Source organism: Myotis lucifugus, unplaced genomic scaffold (genome assembly GCF_000147115.1).
Source record: "Myotis lucifugus unplaced genomic scaffold, Myoluc2.0 scaffold_1, whole genome shotgun sequence".
NCBI classification, from domain to species: domain Eukaryota; kingdom Metazoa; phylum Chordata; class Mammalia; order Chiroptera; family Vespertilionidae; genus Myotis; species Myotis lucifugus.
The window spans coordinates 31146184-31168101 of NW_005871049.1; the positions used below are offsets into that span (position 1 = coordinate 31146184).

The 21918-nt window shown below is 36.6% G+C and overlaps 1 protein-coding gene and 1 pseudogene across 1 annotated transcript; both read right to left on the minus strand.

Annotated features, from left to right (window-relative positions):
- Positions 1–595: 595 nt before the first annotated feature.
- On the minus strand, positions 596–3233 carry LOC102418286 (annotated as a pseudogene).
- CBR4 (carbonyl reductase 4) lies at positions 2990–21200 on the minus strand. Its single transcript, XM_006081876.3, has 5 exons — positions 20987–21200; positions 18842–18962; positions 17838–17974; positions 15280–15414; positions 2990–5182 (listed from the first exon to the last, which is right to left on the minus strand). Exons 1-5 carry the CDS (start codon positions 21126–21128, stop codon positions 5004–5006), a joined length of 714 nt encoding a protein of 237 aa, XP_006081938.1. The 5' UTR covers positions 21129–21200; the 3' UTR covers positions 2990–5003.
- Positions 21201–21918: the final 718 nt, after the last annotated feature.

Sequence of the window (21918 nt, forward strand, 5' to 3'; positions counted from 1 at the left end):
AGAGACAGTTCTTGGCTGGCTACCACACTGTGCACAGCACAGACAGCAGACAAGCACACCAGACTTTCTGTGAAAAAGACCTATTTGCTTGTCCTAGAGCTTTGGGCGAGGGGCAGGCTTCCGGTCTGGCATACATCTAGGGGGCCTCTTGAGTTCCTCTCCAGGGATGGAGGCTGGTAGGTGCCATCTTTGCTCTTTCCCTCTACCTGATTCCCGGTTGGCAGCATCTCCCAGAAAAAAAGCTTCCACACTCATCTAGCACCCCCAGTTTTTGTGTCTGCTGCTTGGGGACACCAAGGAGATGACGGCCATGTTTCACTGCTGTTTGCCCTCAGGTCCTTCATCTTCTAAGCACTTAGTAGGTTTTCCTTTAAATATACTAGACATTTAACTTCGATCGAAAATGCAATCTACATGTAAACAAAAAAATCTACATGTAACACGTCCCTCATTTTCCTTTAAATAGAAAAAAGTGCTAAATATCTCTTCATAGTCTATTTGGCCATAGGTGTCCCACCTACGGTTTTAAAAACAGTCTGCAACTCAATGTTCTGAGATCCTTTCTTGAACTAGAACTCATTCTGTTAGAGAAGTCCTACTGACATTGTCCATAGTCTCTAAAAGGTGAGGATGGTAACCAGGCTGAAGGCAACTGGGAAGAGACTATAGCAAACTGAGGACCATTGAGAAATTGTGCAGAGGCAAATCTTATCAACAAAACACTAGCTCCTTCAATTAAAGCTAGAAGAATGCCACCTGTCACAGCTGACCCAACCACAGCCACTGGTCCATTTCTTGCTGCCAGGATGGCTCTTGTTAAGGCTCCACTCTTAATGGAGTTTAGGGGTCCTCCTTCCTCCCGACTTGAAACATACTGCAGTCGATCATGGAAAACTGACCTCCCCGAACTGCAAAGCTTCCTCCCCACTTCGGAGCCCTGATTTTAAGTTGTCAAACTCCCTCGTAGTCTGTGGTTCACTCCCACTGGAGAATTGTGAACACCTTTGACTGCTTGAAAGCTCCCACCACCTATGGTACCCATCATAAAGACCCCACCACAGTCATCCATAATTCCCCAGGGCAGGGCTCTTGCACGTACTCCTCCTTCTTGATTTCTTAAAAGTAGCAAGAGTAAAATCAACTATTTTCCATGCAAGAGAACCCCAATACAACTAAAAGCACATTTCTCAGCAGAAATTTTACAGATCAGAAAAAGGGTGGCAACATATACTCAAAGTACTGAAAGAAAAGAATTTCCCAAACTCTATTGGGCACTTTACTTCAGAATTAAGTGAGAGATAAAGAATTTTTTGGACAAGCAAAAGCATCACCAGTAGACAGATATTACTAGATACTTTAAATAAATTTCTTTAAGGAAACAAAAAGAGGCTAATTAGTAACTGGAAAACGTAGGAAAGAATAAGTCTTATTGATAAAAGTAAATATACAATTCAGAATAATGAGGTAAATTATTCACTTACACAGGAGTATGAAGATTAAAAGATAAATAACTATAACTACAATAATTTTTAAGGGATACACAGATAAAATTATGTAAATGGTGACATCAAAAACTTAAAATGTGGAATAGGGAATTAAGAATATAAACTCTGCCCAGCCTGTGTGGCTCTGTGGTTGAGCATTGACCTATGAACTAGGAGGTCAAGGTTCCATTCCAAGTCAAGGCATATGCCCAGGTTGCAGGCTCGATCCCAAGTAGGGGGTGTGCAGGAGGCACCTGATCAATGATTCTCTCTCATCATTGATGTTTCTCTCTCTCTCTCCCGCTCCCTTCCTCTCTTAAATCAATAACAATATATATTTAAAAGAATATACAGCTTTAAAATACATTCAATTTAAGTTATCAACATAAAATAGACTATTTTAAATATAAATTGCTTTATGTAGCTTTATGGTAACCACAAAGTAAACACCTATAGCAGCTACACAAAAGATAAAGATAAAGGAATCTAAACATAGCACTAAAAAAAATTTATCAAACCATAACAAATGAGGTTAAGAAAAAAAAATTACAGAACAGCCAGAAGACTAAGAAAATGGCAGTAAGTACATACCAATCAATAATTATTTAAATGTTAGTGGCCTAAATTTTCCAAAACACATAACAAAACATGGAGCTCATAGATACAGAGAAGAGATTGCCAGAGGAAAGCAGTAAGTGGCGGGGAAATGGGTGAAGGGGGTCCAAAGGTACAAACGTTCGGTTATAAAATAATTACTTCCTGGGGATGCAATGTACTTCCTGTGACTATAGTTAACAATAATGTGCTTTATTTCTGAAAATTGCTTAAAAAATTGTTAAAAGTTCTCAACACAAGAAAAAAAATTTATAACTATGGGTGGTGATGGATATTCAGTAGACTTACTATATGATCATTTCCCAATATATACAAGTAGTTTATTATGTTGAACACCTGAAACTAATAGAATGTTGTATATGTGATTATATCTCTAAAAAAAAGTGAAGTACTTAGAGATATAATTAACAAATTTTTGAAATATGTGGATGCTGAAAACTACAAAAAGTTGCTTAAAGATCCCACTAAATAAAGACAGAGGAATTTTCCATGAAGAGCTTATAATATAGTTAAAAGTGAAATTAATATAAAAGAAACTTAAAAATTATTAAATACTTTTAGTATGTTTTTCAAGATAGGGTAGTGGTATGATGTCTCAATTTGCATATATTTCCATTTTGAAAGCCTGGAAAAATGATTCAGCAACGTAAGGCAAAACTCGTATATCCAGAATAGACTTCTCCCTTTATTCTACGTGAGAGAAGCATATAAATTCAATGACCTTCTTTGTGCCTATTACTGCCCCCAAAGTAATTTATAACATGTAATTCTATCTCTAGAAAGCAGTTAAAAACTGTCTCAGAAACTGAATATGAATAAAAAGTATGAACAGGAGCACAAATTTTAAAGCCTTCCATGCAAAAAATTTAATACATTGTCTTTAAGCACAAATCTTTTTTTAAAATGCAAAACACAAGTTGGATTATGGGCTCATATTTGTCACACAGCAGCTACAGATGAGACTTCTTAAGAATTCAATGAAGTCCTTGAACCACTGAACATAAGCAACAGCTGGCAACTTATTTCAGCAAGTATGACATTACAAATTCTACCCGGTTAGTGGAAGTGGGTGGAAAATTCACCTGGAGTGGAACAGTGAAAGCTCATTTTACCAATTTCAGAATGTATCCCCATATTACACCGGCAGCTTGATGTGGGCTAGGGGGCAGAGTGGACTAGTTAAAAGGGTTATATTTCTTAAAGTGTAAATATACACTTAAAGTTTAAACCTATCTGTAGCCTACATCTTAGTGTCATCAGTTCCATAATACGTTGCTTTCTTCCTAATCACCAGTCAAATCAGCTCCTTTGATAATTGCAGTACATGAGGTGTCCAAAGAAGGGAATTCAGCCTGAGAGGGTGTCACAATGAAGAAGTGTAGGTGGCCAAAGGCCTGTAGGTGAGGCAGCGTTAGAAAATGGCCTGCTCTGTCTACATAAACTCTCCTAGCTTAGAGGCACCATCTTTAATGTTGCATTTCCTATATGTGCCTGGAATTGTTAGCGCCTGATAACTTCTGTAAGCTACCATGCTTCCATTTAGTAGACAATTTGATTAATAATCTAATTTTATTCACACTTAACAGATGTTCTCGCATCCTAAAAAGACTCCTATATATAAAGAAGGTTATTTCAAAGATAAATTCTAAAGAAATTTTTAAGGAATCAGCAAAATTAATTTAAAACATAGATTTGCCTTTATTTTCATTTTATTTATATTTCTTTGTATAACTTTGCATTTACTATATCCTATGTTTTTGCTCTGACTTTCAATGTAAAATTATGTATGTTTACATAAAATAATGTTCAGCTCCAATAAAACCATAAAAGGATTACTTTTTAAAGTGCAGTAAATATTTAAGACATTTTAAGTAATAAAAATGACCATGAATCCTGTGACATTAAAATATCACACTATTCCCCACAAAATAGTTCAATGAAAAAAGATGTTCCCTGATATTTTACATAGAGTTTGTGTCTTTATATCTATTCTCAAATATTTTCTTATAAAACTAAAACTTTTGTTCCTTGTAAGATATCTAATCCATTGTTAGTGCATATTTATCATTTATGATTGTTTGTAAGTAATTGTTTACTAACTAAAATTTTAGGGTAAAAATCATATTCAAAATACTCTCAATTTTTAAAATGTCATTTTTTCATACTATTTTTAAGTAGTTTGCTATACTGTTTTGTGGACTTAAAAAAACACACAACACTTCCACTTCCTACATTAATGAGGTCAATTTAGCAGATACTGAAACCTTAAGAGTTAATGCTTACTGCTCATCATCATTGAGAATTTCAACAGGACAGATCAACTATACCACACTTGTTTATAGACTATTTTTGCCCAACAGCTCAATCAGGGATACTCTAAATTCATGTTTGTATCAAACTGATACAGGTTTTTTTTCAACCTGTATAAAAACTTATCATCCAAAGCATATTAAAAAGAAATGTAATGTTTAACTTTAGCAAGGTTGCTAAAGTACTGACAACTAACCAATGCCATATAAATACTCTTATTTTGGCAATGACCCACAAAGTTAACTTCTAGAGCATTCAACCTAAGGTAATAAAGTAACTCATGAAAATTAAACTTTATAATTTTTTCCACTTTTGAGACAAAATATATAAATTAGTAATACCTGTTTATAGCACTTGAAAAATTTCTGTATACTAAAATTGCTACAGTCTATAAGGTACATACCATTTAGAAAACACAACTGGTCAAACATTATTCTTTTCAGATATATACATATAATTCCACATATAAAGGTGGAAATCAACATTTGTAGCATGAATAGGTTTGATTAGCAAATGTCACCCATGTAGATGTGATTGTCTAATCAACAATGTGTGCCTGATTCTAATCACCATTCTACCTGAAAAATCTGTAAATTACATCGTGAGTTGTAATCCCCCATCCACGACCAGAACATGCCCTGTAATATAAGGTGATTCTAAGAGAAACACAACTGCATGTGCCACATCAATAGGTTCTCCAAATCTCCCAAGAGGGATATTTTTCTTTAAATGTTCTTCATTCAAGGCTTTCGTCATATCTGTATGAACAAATCCTAAAAGAGAAATGTTTATTTAGTAGAAAAGAGTAGATACTAAGACAGTTGCTGAATCTCAAATAAAAATAAATTTGCTCCAGAAAAATATTATATTACTAATAAACCTGTTTAGGAAATACAACAGTTTTGCTAGCAATCAAGTAACCAAGTCTACATTTGTATTTGACTTATTAATGAACATTTATTGAACACTAAAATCTTTGATTCCCAAATATTTGGTCCAATTCATAGCACAATATAAGTGGGTACATATAAACATGAATAAAAATTATATTCCTTGGGGAACCTAAAGTTTAAGAAGGAAATAGTCACTTGCACCCCTAATTATAATGTAAGGAATATCCTTATAGAGGTATACATAAAGTGCTACAGAATGGATTAATCACAGGAACCAATTTGGCACTATGACAAAATTAGTTCCATTTGCTATAACTAGGACAGCTGATGATTAAAAAGAACAGTATTTCCAGTATTCATATAACAAAAAATCTTAGGGTCATATCCAACTCTGTCAGAAGTATACAGAGAAAGTTAAAAATTTAACATACGCCAGAACCGGTTTGGCTCAGTGGATAGAGCGTCGGCCTGCGGACTGAAACGTCCCAGGTTCGATTCCGGTCAAGGGCATGTACCTTGGTTGCGGGCACATCCCCAGTAGGAGGTGTGCAGGAGGCAGCTGATCGATGTTTCTAACTCTCTATCTCTCTCCCTTCCTCTCTGTAAAAAATCAATAAAATATATTTTAAAAAAAATAAAAATAAAATAAAAATAAAATAAAAAAATAAAAATTTAACATGGCGTCCTAACTGGTTTGGTTCAGTGGATAGAGCGTCAGCCTGCAGACTAAAAGGTCCCAGGTTCGATTCCGGCCAAGGGCATGTACCTTGGTTGCGGGCACATCCCCAGTAGGAGGTGTGCAAGAGGCAGCTGATTGATGTTTCTCTCTCATCGATGTTTCTACTCTATCCCTCTCTCTTCCTCTCTGTAAAAAATCAATAAAATATATTTTAAAAAAATTTAACATGGCATTGGAGTGTGCAATAAAGTTTGCAGAGAACATGTTTTAAGGTATAATGTTCTACAGTATAAAGTACTATGCAATATATTAAGCAACTAATTCTAAATGACTCATATTATAGATATATGCCAGGATTATAAATTTATTAATAAAATCTTGTCATTAGTCTGAGACACACAAACACATATTATCAATAAAATACTTAATCAGTATTCACTATTCAATAATTTAAGCTTAAAAAAAGAAAGCAAGTAAGTACTCCTCATAAAATGAACAATTATTTAAAAAATATAAAAATGTTTAAGGTGATAATAAATGGATTAAGAGTTAGACATGACATGTGAAGTGAAAGTTAAATGTGCTGTCTCAAAAATAGTTTCCAAATTGACTTATGTTAAAAATAATTTATATCTAAAACTATAGATCAATTTAAATATACTGCCATTTAAAATACCATTAAAGGTGAACTAAGCACTGGATTAAGAGTTAGAATTAAGCCACAGGTTTATTATGCACTACTATGTAATTATTTAATTTTTCTTTGCCTTAAGTTTTCACTTATAAATATCTAAACATTTGCTTAAAAGTCTTGTGAGAAATAATCACAGACACATACATAATACCTTAATCCAGCGGTTCTCAACCTGTGGGTCGAGACCCCTTGGGGGGTTGAATGACCCTTTCACAGGGGTCGCCTAAATACATCCTGCATATCAGATATTTACATTATGATTCATAACAGTAGCAAAATTACAGCTATGAAGTAGCAATGAAAATAATTTTATGGTTAGGGGTCACCACAACATGAGGAACTGTATTAAAGGGTCGTGGCTTTAGGAAGGTTGAGAACCACTGCCTTAATCAATAAAGAAAAAAAAGAAAATTAAAAAAAAAGAAATAATCATAGATTTTTTTCTGTCATGAAACCTATGACAATGACAGCTTTATTAGGAAAAAAAACTGGAAATAAGCTAAATGTGTTTCAATAAGAAATTAGCTATAGAAGTCATGGTACATCCACACAATAGAGCAATGTGCAGGCATTAAAATGTTTCTATAGAAAGATACTTAATATAAGAGAAAACATTTGTATATTTAAAAATTAGGTTATAAATAAACTCAGTCATACTATTATTAGAAGGTACAAGCTTCCAGTTATAAATAATAAATGTGGTGACTATAGTTAATACTCTACTGTATATTTGAATGTGGTTAACAAAGTAGACATTAAAAATCCTTATCACAAGAAAAAAATATAACTATGTATGGGGACATATGTTAACTAGACAGAGTGGTGACCATTTCACAATATATACAAATACAGAATTGTTATGCTGTACACCTGAAAGTAATGTAATATGTCAATTTTACCTCACAAAATATATAAATTTTTTAAAAACCAAAAAATACTTATACTGCTGACTAAAAAAATATATATCCCAAAATATTAACAGTGATTAACGTTAGATACTAAAATTACAGATAATGGTTATTTTTTCTTCTTTGTACTTAATTGAACTTCCTAAATGTCTATAACACACATATAATATTTTTTGTAAAAAGTTATTGAAAAAAGATGCATATACTAACTTTAGATTATCTAAAATGAGGGCCTGGAATAACAGAAAAAAATTTATATTTTTGTGTTTTACTGAGAGATTACATTATGAAATAAATCTCCTACCATAAAATCTTACCACATTTATTTTAAAAGTTAGCAACATTTCCCTCAATTCCCTTTCCTCTTTAAGAACAATGAGATGGCTAGAAGGATGCAAGAATAAAAGCAGCAGCTGACACAGATAATGACAAAACTGGATAACCAGTCTTGGCATAATTTTAAGTGAACTGTAAATGAAACACCTACAGTGAGGAGTCAATAATCAAAAGGCAACACAACCATCTCAAGAAGAATGATCATGGGGCTCCTTGATAGCCAATGTTCAATGGCCTTGAACACACTTACTTTCAAAGATACTTCCAAGAGTGTATTAGAAAGGAAAAGTAACCTCACATATTAAGATAGTTGAATGAATTAAAAGTATAAGTGTAATATTTAAAGCTTATTTATTCCTAAAGAGTTCATGACACAATTATCCTTTATTCTAAGGTCATTCTGAATTCTAGCAAAGTTGGCATAAAATATTTCCCCACTTACTTTCAAACTTTACTATCAAACTCTCAGCAAAAAAAAACACAAAAACAAACATTGCCCTAACTGGTTTGGCTCAGTGGATAGAGCGTCGGCCTGTGGACTGAAAGGTCCCAGGTTCGATTCCGGTCAAGGGCATGTACCTTGGTTGCGGGCACATCCCCAGTGGGAGGTGTGCAGGAGGCAGCTGATTGATGTTTCTCTCTCATCGATGTTTCTAACTCTCTATCCCTCTCCCTTCCTCTCTGTAAAAAATCAATAAAATATATTAAAAAAAAAAACAAACAATCCATGATGTATTTCCATCTTAAAAAAAAATCAATAAACTAGAGTAAAAATGGTTTACTGAGAGACCTTGCAACTATGATTAACAAATATTAGTCTCAACTTCTCATTGGCTCTGGTGACTTGTTCTCAAGGCAGCATTTTGTGGTAAAAAGGCTGCTAGATTAGGACATTAAACTAGATTCTGTTCCCTACTCTGCTAGCACTATCAAAGTTAGGACCTGAGGAAAGTCATGCACTCCCTAAAACTATGTGGCTGTTTCTGAATCATAGATTAGTGAGATTTCTTTTAGCTCTACAAAACTACAACTGAAAAATGAGAAATGGATCCCATCAATGGTCCTCATGGCTTTCTTACTTGAAGTTTAGGAGGGTCCTCTTAAAAGGACCCTCAGTTCTTACACTGGTAGCTGTGTGGAGGTTAGAATATCCCAAATCAACATGCTTATCTGGGTTTTGCTCCACACCCATGTTCCTATGGTTTTCAGTTTGTGCTTTCTCTCCTTAGCCCCACAAACTTTCACTTTACTTGTAATGTTCCAGAAATTGGCTCTACTCCTCAGTTTACATACATATTTACAATGCCTTTCAAGCTGGGCTATAAAAATTATGAACTACCAGTAGGTACCACTCACTATCCAACTGATGGTGTTATTACTGATCACTTGTTGCACAGTTAGAGGTTTCCAGCTGGCTACAAAGCTACAGATAACTGAAATGACATGCACTCAACCAACATAGAACAAGGATACTGCTACTTTAATTCGGTAAATGATGACATACACATTATTGCTTTTTATAAAATACTAGAGGCCCGATGCACGAAATGTGTGCAAGAGTAGGCCTTCCTTCCCCCGGTTGCCAGCACCAGCTTCCCTCTGGCACCCAGGACCCGGGCTTCCCTCCGGCCGGCCGCTGGCAGGCACCCGGGACCCGGGCTACTTCCCTCCTCCGGCTGCCCTCAGGCACCCGGGACCCAGGCTGCTTCCTTCCTGCTGCCCGCAGGCACCAGGGACCCGGGCTGGATTCCCTCTGGCTCCGGCTTCGTCAGGAAGGACATCCAGAATGACGTCCAGTCTAATTAGCATATTACCCTTTTATTATTATAGATGAACTCTTTAGGAACAGGGACACTCCTCATAAAAGCAAGTGTGGTGTGTGCTTCTTATCCAATGAGAATTTATATGTGACAAATTCTAAAGAAAATGTATTTCCTTTATCTATTCCTGGCTAGCTATATAGTATAAATAGCATCTAATTTTCATATTATTTAGTCACTATTTTAGCTTTGAACATTTTGGTATACAGCAGAGACTTTATGTTTAAATAAGATACCAGCATATTAGACTATCACCAGTATTAACAATTATGGGATGTGAGTACTAGATATTTCTACCAGCTCAGAAGTCCAATCTCTAGGACCTAGAAAAAATTAAAATAATCTTAGACACTTCTTTAAGGCAGAAGAAAAAAGGCTTGACAAAAACTAGACGAAGATTTTAACCAGAACAAATCTGTATGTCTTAAGATTATGTTTATAAAAATGTATAAGGAAGCAGTGTGTAAAAATCAACTCCACACCAAAGAGCTCATAAGAGTACCTACAATAATATTTTGTCTTGAGTAGCTGCCAAGTTTACGCCAAGTATTTGTCCACAAGACTTTCTCCAGGTAGTTAACATAAAAGCTCTTCAACTTAAAAACAAAACAAAACAAACAAACAAACAAACAAAACGGGAGAGGGCAAAACTCTTAAGGTATCCTAACAAATAAATGCAATGCTATATTATTTGTCAACATTTAAAATGCATATACCCTGTGAGCCTTGGCCATTTCATTCCCAGGATTACACTCATATACTCACACATGTGCAAAATAAAGTATGTACAAGTATTCTCACTGCATTATTAGTTGTAATGGCAAAAGATCAGACACAACCTAAATGCACATCAAGAGGCAAGAGGTTAAATAAATTACAGTACACCCGTAAAATAGAAATTGTCTTTCAACTAGCCATTAAAAGTGACGAAGCAGTCACAAAAGACTATGTTATATGATTTCATTTACATAAATTGTCCAGAATAGGGAAATCTATAGAAATAGAAAGATTAGTGGCTGCCAGAATCTGGGGACACTGTAGAGAAATGGAGAGTAAATGCTAATGGCTACAGGGTTTCTTTAGGGATGATGAGAATGTTCCAAAATGTATTATGGTGGGAACAGAACAATTATGTGACTATACTAATACCACTAAATCATACACTTTAAATGGGCGCATTGTATATTATGTGAATTATATTTCCATAAAGCTATTATTTAAAAAGTGATGCAGCGCTATATAGAATCATAGGGAATCAACTCCAAGATGCATTGGTCTATAAATAAAGGTAAAGAACATTTTGAACAGTATGACATAATTTGTGTTTTCTTTAAAAAAAAGATACACATACACACTTTATTGGCTTGTTCTATGAAAAACAGAAGAAACTAGTTAACAGAGTGTTGCTTTTGAGGAAAGGAACTAGATGAACAGAGGAGCGAAGACTCACTTTTCCCTCTAGGTCTTTTTGTACTTTTGAATTTTGTACCATGTTTGTATTATCTACGGAAAACACATCTCTAAAGCAAGGTGTCCATTATAGCTTCCATTTATCAAATACTGTTTCTCATATTCTATATTTTCTAACCAGTAAGATTTAACTATGATGAGTAATTTGTTTTATATTTAAAGTAATAACAAAGCTTAGCAACTACCTGATCTTTCAAAAAATCAATAGCCCTAAGTAGGTGATTCAATTGGGTGGAGCACTGTGCCATACACCAGAGTTGCAGTTCCATTCACAGTCAGGGCACATACCCAGATTGTGCATTTGATCCTGGTGGAGGTGCATATGAGAGGCAACCGATCGCTGTTCCTCTCTCACATCAATGTGTTTTTTTTTTCTCTCTCTCTCTCCCTCCCTCCCTTCCCTTCACCTTCCCTCTCTTCATCCTTACCCCATCTCTAAAATCAATAAATACATATCCCTGGGTGAGAATTAAAAAAATAATAATGACAATAATAATGACGATATTAAGCAGCAAATGACAGCCCAATTTATTATTTTCCTTTTCTGTTGCTTTTCCTGTTATGAGTTACTTTTTAAATTATGTTCATTAATTGGAAATTCCATTTGAAGGTGACCAGGAAAACTGACATAAAAAGAAACATATTTGTTCTTGATATCTGTCAGGTCTATTAAAAGATCTGGTAAAGAATAGCATTACCGCCGAAACCGGTTTGGCTCAGTGGATAGAGCATTGGCCTGCGGACTGAAGGGTCCCAGGTTCGATTCCGGTCGAGGGCATGTACTTGGGTTGCGGGCACATCCCCAGTGGGAGATGTGCAGGAGGCAGCTGATTGATGTTTCTCTCTCATCAATGTTTCTAACTATCTCTCTCCCTTCCTCTCTGTAAAAAAATCAATAAAATATATTTAAAAAAAAAGAATAGCATTACAATTACTATTGAAAATAAAGTTAAGAAATAATCCATAGAATCAATTTATGATAGAATCAATTTAATTGTACGATTTCAACTTATACTTTGCTTCTGACCAATGAAGCATATTCATACTATGAAACCTACTAAAGATATATAGCCAATATTGAAAGGCCACAATTTTAGCAACAGGTTTTTTTGTGTAGTATAAATTGCACTGGAAAGATCTTTGGAAACGGTTATACATACAAACGCACTTCCATAACACTCATAAAACTTCCCTTTGTATACAAACTGCATTCCCACTATTTCGCCTGTTGCCTTGACAACTAATTCACATGAACAAAATTAAGCATTCATTCTTCAGCGTTTCCATAGCATCATACATGTATTTTTATATGTATCACATGCCACTGTAGTTATTTGTTTATATGTCTGTCTTTCCCACTGTACTTAGCTCCTTGTGACAGAGTATCTTATTCATTTTTGTAATTTTGGAACCTAACACAGCCCTTGAATAGAAGAGACACTCCCATATGTAAGCCTGCTGAATGATTTATTATGCGTTAAGAACACTTACATTGCCCTTAAACCATCAGCTTTTAAATCACCATGACCTAAAATTAACTCTTCATTACCCACACCACTGCAATCTCCAAAAGAGAAGGAAGGAAACACATGCAGTTCCAAACCACAAATAATCTACTAATATTCTCCACATGGATGAACGAGGCTAACACTAAAATCAATCAGGCTGTACAAAGCGTACACAAACAGAAAGCAGTGCCAAGATGGCAGTGCAGCTTTTGGATTATCCTTTTTTTTTTAAATGGATGTACTGTATCTAAACCACAGTCTATCAAATGTTCATGGATTTGCAATGCTTGAATTCAGCCAGTCTCTGTGACAAAACAATGCATTGGGATGCAGGGACATTCTACAGCAAAAGGGCTATCAGAACATTTGACCATTCCCTGATCTCTGTTGGTTCAACATCAGTGCCAAATAAAAACGCCAACTCTAGTGTCCAAACTGCAGCCACTACTTCCACTTATTCTTTCTTACAAACAACCAATAAATGAAACAAATGTCTTTTCTTAATATAGGTAATCAATTCTTAAATACCTACAGTAAGCTAGCACAAAATTCCATGGCTAACTGACAGAGGTACATGAAAACACTCATTTACTTCAAAAGTCAAGTAAATACCTAACCAAAATTTCTATCACACCATCTAATGAGTGATACTGGTAGATTCAAGTTTTAGCACATTTTTATTATCCTCTTAACTACCTCAGGCAATTTTATCAACTAGTAACTTGGCAAACGGGAAGTAATATAAAGGTAAAAGTTACAAAATTGAATAATTCCAGATGGTTTACCAGACCATATTAGCAAAAGGACAAAAAAAGACCTAAGAAACTTCTAATGATACAAAGGAAATCTAAGGGGCCATTACTTTTAAGCTTACCTTAGCTGGGAATCAAAAGATAAAGCTTTTAGTAACAGTCCTGACATAATCCTTCAGCTAATCACTCTCTCCTCGGTCCCAGTCTTCTAACCAGTAAAAATGACTGGAATAAATGAGCTACAAGGTCCTATCCACCTCACATTTTCCCATAAATAAAATTTAAAAGTAAAGATTTTAAAGATAATATAAGGTACAAGGAATTTTTTCTATTCACCAGTTCATTATTTGATTCTTTTCACAATCATTTTATAATTATTCTACCCAGATGTCAATCTATGAGTACCAATTAATAGGCCAACTAATGGCTCCCTTCTCTATAAATAAAAAATAATAATAATAGAGTTTCTTTGGCCTATAGCAACCTAAAGTATAATCCTGGTCATTAGGTTTTAATATTTTCCAATTACCAATTACTAACAGACCAAGTTCATTGGCTTTGTGTCCCATTTACTCCAACAATATTTTCAAGTAATGTGGAATACCCAAAGTCAGCATATAAAAGGAGCAGGTGCACAAAAAGGTTCCTCTTGACTTCTTAAAGGGGCTCTGATTTCACACTTGCTCTGTCTTACAGGTGAATTGCCTCTCTATTGGCTTGGGTTTTCCTTCATGATTAACAAGAACACAAGTGTTCCTGCTGGGTTCCCTAAAGGAAGGCAGCTCTATTTCAAGTTTCCCACTGTGACTTCTACTATTTGGAAAATTCAGTAAACAGCCACCTCTCCATCCATCTTCACTGTTGTCCACTCCCAACTCTGTCTGATTTTAGAAATCTCAGTTCCTCCTGCACATGGAATAGAACTTGTTGGTGCCAGAGTCCAAGTGTTCTCATTTCTGTTACGACGCACTGCCACCTTCCTCCCCATGACATTACACAATGAGCTTCCACTCGGTCATTCAACAGGCAACTGCTGCCAAATCACTTTAAAATCTTATTACTTCATGGAGTGACTTTAAAAAAAGATCTTTCTTCCTCCGGAGTTTGTGTAAATCTCTTTTTTTCCTCCTAATTTTCCTTTGTGTTGACTTTCTAACATGAACCTGGGTAGCTCTCTGAGGTACAATGAAGTCCAGTGAAAGGGATCTTGTCTATTTGGAAAAGATCATTGTATGACCTCTAGCAACTCTTTATCTGTACAAATACTGACTTTCTGGAGTAATTAGATCAGTCAGTATACATGGCTGTTTTGTGAAATGTGCAAACAACATCACCTATGCAGCGTTATTTCCTCTGCATTGTACTGTTATTAAAAGCATATTGTAGTACAGAGCTATTCTGATATTTTAAATATAAAGATGTATTGTGTTCCCCACACGCACACCTGAAATTGTTACATTCTTAATTGATAACTGATTTTTAAATGAGACGTTTATCTTGTAATTTTAATTTGGGAATAAGCTTTCAGTAAAAAAATCCAGCATGGTTTATGCAAACCAAACAATCAGCATTCCTGTTGGCCTCCTCCTTGAGCATGGTGCACAGCCTGGCAGTGTGGCCTGTCAGGATGCAGGAGGGTCCTCCTGCATGTCGCTACTCAAGTGTCTAGTGACAATGCAGATTCCACGCTCCTGCACCAATATGCTGAGAAGTGCCTAATGATGCTAATGTACTTACAATCTCTGTAATTATTGTATAAAGCCATAAACATATATAAATTATGTCTAAAAAGAAAAAAGTTTTCACTGACCTGGAGCAACCACATTCACTCTAATTTTCTTTCTTGCTACTTCTTTAGCAAGAGCACGTGAAAATCCAACCAATCCTCCTTTAGTAGCACTGTACACAGATTGACCAGCATTGCCTTTTAAACCAATAATACTTCCTAGAAAGAAAAAAAAAGGCAAATTCAAACCAATTCACTGGGGTTATTAACTATGGAGGTAATTTATACTAAGAAAAAAAAGGTACAAATCATTTTGCTTTGTCCTTTGCTAAAATTAGGAATTCTGGCCATTGTCACTTGGTTGGTAAGAGTCTGAATCTGCTCCAGATACACAGGAAACAGGATTTGAAACACGCTTATTTGAAACCTCAAATGCCAAGTGGGGTTTGAGAATTGATCCATTAAATGAAAGAAACCCACTTCTATCTCTGAATGAGTCAGACAGAATAAAAATTTTACAGTATTTATAACAGCTTCCAGTAGGAAGAGGGTAAAACCAGAAAAAGTCAGATAATGGCTCACTAATTTTATGATTCTACAACACAGACATAAGAAAGCATTCATTCCCACCTAAAAAAAAAAGTTCTTCTGAAGATAAATCTCACTAAATTTGAATTACTGTCCATCTAACTAAGAAAACTTCAATTACAAACTTTTGGTAAAATTGCAATTAGTTACCTTCAGTGATGTATTATAACACGCATTGCCTACTAAAGATTCTTAGATGGCCTCATTTATATGAATATGAAAAAATAATTTATAATTCAAATATTAACTGTATGCAAATAAATTCATACAAAACTTAAGTGGGGAAGTAATTTTCTGCACCAGTGAGTGACCTGTACTTATGATATAAAATTAAGCAAGAACCTCACAAAATATTTGAAGTAATTTTATTTTAGAAAACATTCCAAATACTTTTCATATTATAATCAACAAGTCCAATATTAAAATGTTTATCTACATTGTATCTTAATAACAAATGATGAGAATGTGAAGTACAGAAAGAGAAAAGAGAGCAGACAGAGGAAATGAAGATGGACAGAGCAAGGTGGATTTGGAAGAGAGAGGAATATATAGAAACACAAAAAAGAAAAAAATATATAGCCATGGGAAAAAGGCCAAAGGAAACTATAAAAGCTTTGGTTTAGCCCTAGCCAATTTAGCTCAGTGGATAGAGCTTCTGCCTGTGGACTGAATGGTCCTAGGCTCGATTCCAGTTAAGGGCTAGATCCCCAGTTGGGGGCGTTCAGGAAGCAGCCAATCAATGATTCTCTCTCATCATCAATGTTTCTATCCCTCTCTCCCTGAATCAATAAAAATATATTTTTTAAAAAAAAAAATCGGCGGAGAGACAGCTGGTATCTCAAAAAACTCGTTAGTCGGGACACTCATAAGTCAAGGCCCCACTGTAGTCCTTTCTGTAATAAAATTCTCTTAACTTAAATTCTAATTTTATTTACTTCTAGCACAATTCTAAAGTTTTGCATGCATACAAGGGAGTGACGAGGATTTTTTAAATACATCTGAAAAGGAGGTATTTTGGAGTTAAATACATCCCTGGTTATCAGGTGATGTATACCAGAGCTTACAAGAACCTAAATCATTATCTGGCTATATTAGAAAGCAAAGGTCGGTTCACTTAATAATCTTTTATAAGAAAACCAATCTCATATTTTAAGGATAAATGTCAAAAATGTTCTAATGCTTATTAGCACAATATTCTTTTCTCACTTTCAAATAAGAAAAACCCTATGTTGGGCTTGGAAAGACATTTCCTATATTAAAAAGAATAGGGTCATTTACTTCAATTAGAAAATATTTCCCTTTTGTGGCTTTTAAAGGTATTATCACTTAAAATTAACAGGCAGATGGTATGCCACTATTTTCAATGACCAAACTGAAATAACATTTCAAATCATTTTGCATTTTAAGGTCTACAAGCACATAGTACACAGTTGATTCACCCCATGAGGCAGATGAACTGAAGACAATAGGTTACTTATATCCAGGCTTAAAAAAAAATGAAAAAGTTACTCTTTTCTTAAAAGCTTTCTCTGAAACCTCTGTACTTGATTTGTCAATGATCCAGGCAGCTGCTCTAGACATCATTTTTAGGCCCCAGTATATAACATGTTCAACTCCTTCTCCATGTTTTAAAAACTACGTTTCACATAAAAATCAGGATGTCCAATTTCTCTTTAAAAATCAAAACAGCTGGCAAAACTGGGACCACATTGTGCATAGCAACATTCTACTGGATCTGAGCAGTGCTAGCTCCTGCCATTCCAATGGCCTCTGGACACCAAAGCTGGGTCTTTTGTCATTTATCACATGGCTTGTGCTGTCATTTTTCTAATACCTGGTGGTGTCAACTCATTCCACACCTACTTGACCACTATACAGATGTGAATTTGTGATTCCTGTTGTACCCATTCATCAGTTAATCAAATCCTTTCTCCACAGATAATAAGATGACACATTTCATCCAAGTTTCACCCATGAACAAATTCCAATTTAGTCAATTAAATATTTTTTGGGTACTAAAAGATAACTATAAATTCACAAAGGTGAAGACTCACCTACATTAACAATAGATCCTCTCTGTTGTTGAATCATAGTTTTCATGGCAGCTTTGCAGGTCAGCATGGAACCCAAAAGGTTAGTATGAAGCTGAGATATCATATCTTCAGTTTTTGTTCGTACTAAAAGGCTATCCCTATAATAAAAAGCATAAAAATTAAAAATAATATTAAAAATCAAGAAATATATAACATTTTTACTGAAAGTGGAGTATAAAAAGTGCTTCATATCTAAGCTAGAATACCTAGAAAGTCCTATTTTAAATTTGGTTTGAGAGGCACTAAAATAACAAGTGATAAGCCAGAAATGATCTGCTTGGAAGCCAATTTCCTATCCCCACAGGTAGAGTTGCAAATATTCCTGACTGTGAAAAGTGGTGCCATGTAACAAAAACAGCTTGAATTAACTGAGCAATTACTATATTAAGCCTTCCTTGTTTAATAAAATAACATATTATTCTAAATATTCTGTCCAAAATTCACCATTTAAAAAAAAAGAATACCAGCTGTGATTCCATTAATGTTAAGTTCATGAATTGACAAAACTTATATATGATAATAGAAGTCAAAATAGGTGTTGCCTATGAGGAACTATTAACTGGGAAGAAACTGAGAGAGTTTTCTGAAGTGCTGGAAAAGTTCTATAGCTCAAGATGAATGTTGATTACAAGGTTAAAAATGGTGGAACTGTGCCCTTATTGTATTATCTCAAAAAAAAAAAAAATAATGCAGGGACTTACAGACCAAATTTTAAAATACAGTTTTTATTCCAATTAGAAGTAAAACAAGTACCTGGCCCGTGCGGTTGAGCATCAGCCTATGAACCAGAAGGTCACAGTTCAACTCCTAGTCCAGGGTTGTGGGCTCAATACCCAGTAGGGGGACGAACAGGAGGCAGCCAATCAATGATTCTCATCATTGATGTTTCTCTCTCTCTTTCCTCTCTGAAATCAACAAAAACATATGTATATATATTTTTTAATGAACTTAAATTAGGGACCAACCTGTTAATTCCAGCTGCATTTACCAAGAAGTTAACAGGACCTAAATTTTTCTCCATCTCTTCAAATGTATGTTTAACATCTTGCTCTTTGGCAACATCACAGCTAAATGCCAAATGACCACCTACAAAGCAAAGATCAGAATTCATTATAAGTTGTAACTGGAACTTAAAAATTATTTAGTATACATTGGTTAAGCAACTACCATGAGTATACATTGGTTAAGCAACTACCATGAGCTAGGCCTGTGCTACACTAGAACATAGAGATGAAAGATGATGTCATGGGTTCCTGCTCCCAAGAAGTTCAATCTAATAAAACTGGAGTGGGGGCAGTGGAGAACAAGGAGAAATAAAGTAATAGTACAGAATATATACCTTAAAACTTGTTTTTAATCAACAAAAAGGGAAAAGCCTTTTTTGTGTTCATAATGCTTTGTAAAATTTACCTAACAATACTTTTATCTTTGACACTGACCCCACCTACTCAATCCATCAATCTTCTGGGTTCTACATTCCTTTTTTGAAATTTATGTCTAATTCTCTTAGGGTTTTGTCCAGTTGTTTTCCTGGTCCTGCCCTGAGCATAAACTCTAGGGTTCCTTTTTTCTTTTTCTTCTTCATTATGGTACATGTTTTATTATTATTACTCCTACTACTACCACTACTATTACTATTATTCCAGCCTGACCATTAGGAGAGATTTTTAAAAAAAATGCTAAAACTACAAACCATGAAAACTTTTTACTCAAAGCAACAGTTATTTTTTTTAATGTTCATTTTTTCAAATGTTTAAAAAACAAAAAGTTACACTTCAAAGAGCACTCTATTTAATAATACAGCATTTTAACACTCTGAAATGTAGATTTTTTTAACTACTTATTTCTGGCAGACCTTGCCTACCTGTTAACACTAGAAGTGCTCCCTCAAGCCTTTAAAAACAGTAAATCATTGGGAAGTCACACTTCTGGGTGTAAGCCACTCATGGAACATGATTCAAAGAAATGAAAGGCCCCGAGCATCCTGTGTCTCACTCGTGGCTTTCATCTGAAGAGCTGCTGGGTCCACAACAACCCTTGAAAGCTCAGCCAACAGTTCCCATCTAGTCCAGCAAACATGATGGCTGCCGTGACTCCATAAGGACCACCACTTGTTCGCCCCTTTGTCAAAGTAACATAATAGCAAGGAATATGAGCAAGAAGCATTCACTGAAACTCTCCCTGGTCTACAACTTAGGTGTGTGTGTTTTCTTTTAGAAAGTCTAACATTCTCCTAACCAGTGTAACCAATTAGGGCGAACTAACGTTATTTTAAAGGTTCCAGCCACCAGATGCATCTCCAGGCCTCTATTCCTGGTAGTGAACGAGGTGCACATGTCCATCCTAGCAATTAAACAAACGGCAGCATCTTAATACCTCCTTACCACCAAGAGACTGAAATTCGGAAAACAAGTAACTGATCCATTATGAAACAGGAGGAAAATAAAGCTGAGGTTTCAATGTAATTAAAAGGAATCTGGCAGAACAAATTCTCAATTGTCCACTTGTAAAAGTCACCAAAAGAATTTAATAACGAATTAAGTGCTTATGGAGCAAAGCAGGTACAACTCAAAACTGGCTGGTACTCAAACATCTCCATGCAACAGTTTGGGGCATCCACACACAGGCAGGAACAGCCCTCAGCGAGAGGGGCCAGGTGTTGACGCGCCTGCCTTTCCAGCCTCCACTCCCTCCCGCCCAGCCCTGCCTCCTGGCCACCTGTGATCTTGCCCTGATGGGTGAGCCCCTTGCCCTACATACAAAGTTAGCTGTTGTGTGGCTCTCCTTCCAGACGCCAAAACAAAATAGCTCCCAAGGCCAGCACTAGGGGGGCGGGTGCCTATTAATAGGGCCTCACAAGACAACTAAGTCTCAAAGACCCCAAGTGTCCAGCCCCTGGCACGAGGCTCTCTGTGGGAAACGGGGAGGGGGGGTGGGGGGGGGGGTAACACGGTCTCTGCACAGCTCGGGAGGGGTGCTCCTGCACGTGGGCAGCTGCATTTGCTAAACCCCAGAGCCCTAAAGGCCAGACCCGCTCCCTTTACAAACGAGGGGACTTAAGGAGCTGGGACCGCAGCCACACAACTGGACAACTCCACCTCGATACCTACCGCCGAGGTCACCGGCGGCGGCTTTGGCCACTTCCAGATTTCTGGCGACGATGGCCAGTCGGTAGCCCTTCTGGGCCAGTAACTGGGCCACTGCCCTGCCAATGCCCCGGGAGCCTCCAAAAACAGCACAGACTTTGTCCATCTTGGACCGGGGAGTCGGAAGCTTGGAGGAAAGAGGGCTAGGGGTGCCGGCCCCTTTCCAGACTTCTAGACTCGCGACTTTTATATCACCGCCGCTGGGGTGAGCGGGGGCGGGACTAACTGCCACGAGAAAAAGCAGCCTGTTCCCCGCCTCCTGCCCCGACTCTGGCCAACCAGGAGGCCGGGAAGAGGCACTAAGAGTAATGCGTCAGCGCGTCGACGTCTGCGCGCACGGGTTCCCAGGCGCCGCGCCCAAAGAGGACACTGGCGTGAATGAGCCAGGCTGGCCAAGGACTGGCCAGAAAGGGGCTGCACTGCATGCTGGGACTTGTAGTCTTGATGCAGAAAGGGAGGTGGCCTAGGCCTGCTGCTAAATGAGAAATGTACTCCTTACCCCATGGGACGTGCGGGGGCGGAGGGGCGGGGGGCGGGGCTGTGGTCAATATTAGAGCTCTGATTACCAGCCACTCCAGTTTGCCTGGAAGTAATTGGGTTGTTATGACGCTGGACTTTACGTTTTAAAATCAGGACAGTCCCCATTAAAACGATACAAGTTGATCACCATAGAACACAGAATAAAGGCAGTTATAAGTGAATCTTCGATTGGGGTGATGGCTGCAAGTTCCCTTAACCGCAGCGTTGTTCAAGGGTCAACTGTACACTATTTGGAGTTCCAGTGTCTACCTTTCACCCAGTGTTTGTCTGGCTGGGGAATGCATGCCCTACTTGGAAGAAGTGGCCCCTAAATATCAGGCTCATACCAAAACCTATCCTACCTGTCCCTTCCCTCA